The 5370-nt window shown below is 31.5% G+C and overlaps 1 protein-coding gene across 1 annotated transcript; it reads right to left on the reverse strand.

The window, feature by feature from the left end:
• Window positions 1-2530: 2530 nt before the first annotated feature.
• On the reverse strand, window positions 2531-4216 carry LOC136840707 (zinc finger protein 862-like). The gene is made up of 2 exons (XM_067107512.1): window positions 3375-4216; window positions 2531-3236 (listed from the first exon to the last, which is right to left on the reverse strand). Exons 1-2 carry the CDS (start codon window positions 4169-4171, stop codon window positions 2531-2533), a joined length of 1503 nt encoding a protein of 500 aa, XP_066963613.1. The 5' UTR covers window positions 4172-4216.
• Window positions 4217-5370: the final 1154 nt, after the last annotated feature.

Genomic DNA, 5370 nt, shown 5'->3' on the forward strand with positions numbered 1-5370 from the left:
AAGAGGTTTTACAAAATATTAGGCCCAATAGGTTGGAAGCAGGGAAAAGACAATTAAAAGACTATACAGAGAAAGATACCAACAACCAAAAAATGACCATGGAAAGAATAAGCTGATTACATACGTTATAAAAGTACATCTCAATAATTCTCCTCTTAGTAAACAATAACAATTTTGCCAAAGTGAACATTTTCACAAAAAAATATATTAAACATATGAATACATAGAAAATATATATAAGGTAACTAATTTGTAATTAAGTCAGTGAGTTTATCTTTAAGGTCATTCTTGAACATTTTACTAATACAGGGGTCCAAATAGTATATGCTAGGACTAAGGTTAAAATTACAAATGGAAGTAAGCTGTATAATAGCAGATTCTAAAAGATTTCATGAAGAGAAATCTTTCGATCTGGCAATCACTGAACTTTCAGTCCAATTTATCCTGTTAGAGTTTTCACTTAAATGAATGAATATTGCATTGGATGTTTGCCCAGTTTTGATAGAATACTTATGCTGTTTAAATCATAATTCTAATTCCTTGCTGGACTGGCCAATATAAAAAGAAGGGTAGTCCAAGCATGGAACTCTTATATTATGTTCTTCCTTTCCTTAGGGTTATATTTTTATTAACATTCCTTTTAATGTGTTCTTATAAGAAAAAACCAGGTTGACATTAAAAGATTTTTGAAATGATTTTATGGTTTCAAAACCACTAAAATAAGAGAAGTTAAGAATATCTTTAGGGGTTTCTTCCGCCCTGTTGCTTTAACTATAAAACTTTTTGTGGGCTTTATTAAAGCAAATATCTGGTATATGTGAAGGATAACACAAATTTGTCCCTATTTTTGTTATGCATTCAATTTCTTGATCCAAATACTGGGGACTGACAGTGTGCAATACTCGTAAAACATAAATGAAAAAATTGATATTTTGATATTAATGTGGTGGACTGAATAATAATGGACATAAGTTAATTGTCTTTTCCCTGCTTCTGAGCTGTTGGGCCAAATCTTTTGTAAAACCTCTTAAGCGTTTCCCCCTGTTTTGGTAGGTCTACTAATTCTTCTAGTGTGTTGGATTCCTGGTATAATATGTTTTCCTTTATAACCCCATCTGTCATTTATACAAACTTTCTTTGTATAGTTATTTTTATATTTTTATCAATCTGCCAAGTAAAGAACAGTAAGCTGAAAGGCCTAGCACCACTCCATTGTTTCACTTTCCTTCATGGTATTTGCCCACATTTATATATTCATCACGTTCCATATTTTCTTGATTCAGCTATACATACCATATACACACACACACATGCATTGAAAACAACATAATGGGGTTTATTTATTGCTAGTCCAAAATATATTATATCCAAGTTGCAGGGTAGTAATGATGTATGATATATATATATATATATATATATATATATATATATATATATATATATATATATATATATATTATATATATATATATATATATATATATATATATATATATATATATATATATATATATATATATATATATATATATATATATATATATATATATATATATATATATATATATATATATATATATATATATATATATATATGTATATATATATATATATATATATATATATATATATATATATATATATATATATATATATATATATATATATATATATATATATATATATATATATATATATATATATATATATATATATATATATATATATATATATATATATATATATATATATATATATATATATAATATAATATATACCATTCTAAGATGTGGTGGTTACTGGTAACTCGAACAATAGAAGATGGTTGAAGGATGAAGTACATCTCAGGTGGTCCAAAAAATACATTTATTGCAACGTTTCAAAACACAAAGGTTTCATTTTCATGCTATAAAGATAAAAAAAAAAAAATTAACATTAAAAGCAATAAAATACAAACAGCGTTGCCGCATAGGACACACTAAGTGTATTCCAGTCGCTTACAGACAACTACACAGGCGTAACAGACTATGGGTGGTAACGTTTTCTTTGTTTCTCTGCATAACAATGATTGGGATTGAACGGTGAAGTAAAAAGGACGTTTTCTCTCTTTCTCTGTATAACAATCGTAGGGAAAATGGTGACGTAAATAAAGAGGGAGGAATATCATAATTTGGTATGTCAGCCATTACTTGTTTTTGACTTAGCTTTAGTAAAAGCTTTTCCTCTGTTTAGTTATTCATGGTTTACTACATATATGCATTTGCTTTCTAAAATGGATTTCAGACAACTAATATCAGCCTCAACTAATATCAGCCTTTAACTCCAATCGTAAGAAGTAATCCATTTGTTCTACATTGTACACAAGAAATTCACACATTTTTTTTAGTTTGCTGAGTGGGAAATATACAAACGGCAGGATATGTCTCTCATTATATTTTATACATAAACATCAGTAAATAATACAAAATAATTAACCAACAATTTTACAACCAAAAAATATATACTGCAGGCTACAGAAAACGGACCAAGTCTACTCAAAATTTCCAAGACATTCTATCATTGGTTGAGTTGGTTTGAAATTATAGCAGCAGCCTTCTCCTCTCACCTTCTCAGAAATAACAGTTAATGCTTGAAGTGCTGGTATCAATAGTTTGTTCCGGTTATCTGTCTTAATTAAATTAAGTTTTGAAAACAATCTCTCTGCAGCAGTATTAGTAGTAGGTAAAGATAAGACATTTAAAGCAAATTGTGAAAGGTTGTTAAACATCAATATACCTTCATTATCTTTTATACCACCCAACTTTACGTAAAAATCTGTTATGCTACAAGACTTAATTTCTTCTGGAATAAAGGTAGAATCCAGATTGCGCCACTCATTGTCAAGATCTTGTAAATTGCCCCCATATATACGAGGCACAGACATAGAAAAGTCATGTAAAGTAGGCAACAACTCCCTAGGCTTGCTTTGTAGCACCTTTTTTATGTCTAAAAAGGATGCCATATAGAAAAACTTATTGTCGAGATCAAATCTTTTCTTCAGCTGCTGACACATCCTAATAAGAAATTCTCGACACCTGGTGCGTACATCATTGACCATTTCGTGATCCCTGTTATACTCCTCCAACTGCAGGAGACCATGAACTTTAGATCCTAGATATACCCGATTAAGAGGCATGTGATTTGTACATAAACTTGGATCAAAAGACACGATATTAGCTTTGTCTACAAGATCCCACCTGCAAAAGTATCGGGTCAAGTTCTTATACAATTGGGTGATATTATCATGAAGAAGATGGATAGTTGGGGCCTCTTGCTGAAACATAAGATTAAGTCTTGTGAAAGTAGGAAGAATGAAATTAAAAAAATTCAAATACAGAAATATTGAGGGGTCTTTGAGGCTTCGAACGATGGGCTCAACGGATTTTAATCTTTCTTGGTCTTCAATTCTAGAAAAATACAATTTCAGAGCATCCCATTGTTCAAGTACACGCTCAACTGCTGCATGCAATGACAGCCATCTAGTGGTACATGCGTGCAAGATCTTATGCGGCTTAAGGTCTAGGAAAGTCTGGGCAAGTTTCAGCTCATATTTTCTCATAGCACTGTGGGCAAAGTGCGTAAAGATATTTCTAATGAGATCCTCACAATGTCTAGGTAAATGCTTAACAGATTCAGATGCGCATAAATGAATACTATGGCAAATGCATTTGAAAATAGTTAAACCTGGAAATACCTCTCTCAACCTGCTGCTGATGGAATTATTACCCCCCATGATATTTGCTGCCCCATCTGCAGCAAATCCAACTAAATTATCTAGTGGTATGTTATATGCATTCAATGTATTTACAATCATATTATACAAATTTTCTCCAGTTGATCCCACCATTTCATTATTTTCATCATAGACATCAATTAGCTGAAGTAATCCTGTTTTCATCAACTTTGCTTCTTGGTCAAAAAATTTTACAAAAATTGTTAAACATTTAGTTGAGCTGACATCTGTAGTTTCATCAATAATAACTGAAAATTTGTTTATCCTGAGTTTGGAGACCAGCTCATTTGATATACAAGTGCCAAGGGCTTTTGTCAAATCAGTGCATTTAGTTCTTTTCATGCTCATTGCTTGAGCAATAGCAGAATCAGGGAACATAGATTTACAAAGATTTACCATGTGGTCGACAAGGCTAAATGGTAAATTATGCTCACTAATGAAACATATAATCAATACCATTGCCAGCCAGGGCTACACTTCTTCCATGATGCTCTTCTTCGTTTTCCTCCTCCATCTGATGCCCAAGCGCCTCTTCATTATCAGTGTGCATTTTGCTGGTCTATAAATACAATGAAACACAGAAATATGGTAGATAAAGTAAGAACATATAACTTCCTTACTCGATTCTACATATTCAAAGAATACAAAAAAGTCCTTTGATAATCAGGATAATGATGAAACCCTTTCCGTAGTATCAGTAAGAAGGGGAAAGTCTACTCTTGGTAACTAAACCCTGAAGAAAACATATTTTTCTTTTTAACATCACCAGTTAAATTCTTTCATTTCTGAATACCCTTTGCATTGTTTTCTTTACTCATTCAACCAGTTTTCTTTACCCATTCAACCCGCTTTCCCTGACTAGCTTATTTCTGAGACAGCAAAAAACATTACCTTATGCTTTTTTATTGTGGTTAAGGCTGCATTGAACTCCTTTTGACAAGTAGTGCATTTAGCTTTAGTTGGTTCGCCCTCAACCCTAGATAACCAAGGTCTGAAGTCTTGATTAGAGAGCCATTCATCTCTTATTTTCCTCTTAGGAGGTATGACAACCTATAATTACCATGCAGGAATTTCATTATTACAAATGTTTACAAGAATGATGTAATGATGAAAAATTTCGTTGTGATAATCAAGGAACTATTTGTATATAAAGCAAAATGAGATGTATTTCAACACTATAAATATTTATCGTTAAAAGACTCGACACTAACTTCTGGAGCAAGTAATATTGATGAAAAAATACCTATCATCATTTTTATTACTGCAATGCTCACAATACATTTTCAGCAATATAGTAACTTGTACAATTTATGCACAAGAAAAGACTAGCAGTTATGAAGGACTTATTTGATTACAACATCAACCAACATCTTACATAATATAACTGTTTACATTTAGAAATGTCTTATTTAGAACAATATCAAGAAAAATACCCGTTTCAGGATCCAAGTGAAGAGAAATTTCCAGGTTCGTCCGTATGAAGGAAAGGGCTGGCTTCTTTCAAGAGAGTCAAACTTCAAAGTGACTTGCTCATGTAGTTCGGTAACTTGTCGACTTGTGTACGTGCTACTGACAGATAATAAGGTGTTTTACTTTTT

The sequence above is a fragment of the Macrobrachium rosenbergii genome, chromosome 1, assembly GCF_040412425.1.
Source record: "Macrobrachium rosenbergii isolate ZJJX-2024 chromosome 1, ASM4041242v1, whole genome shotgun sequence".
Classification (NCBI taxonomy): Eukaryota; Metazoa; Arthropoda; class Malacostraca; order Decapoda; family Palaemonidae; genus Macrobrachium; species Macrobrachium rosenbergii.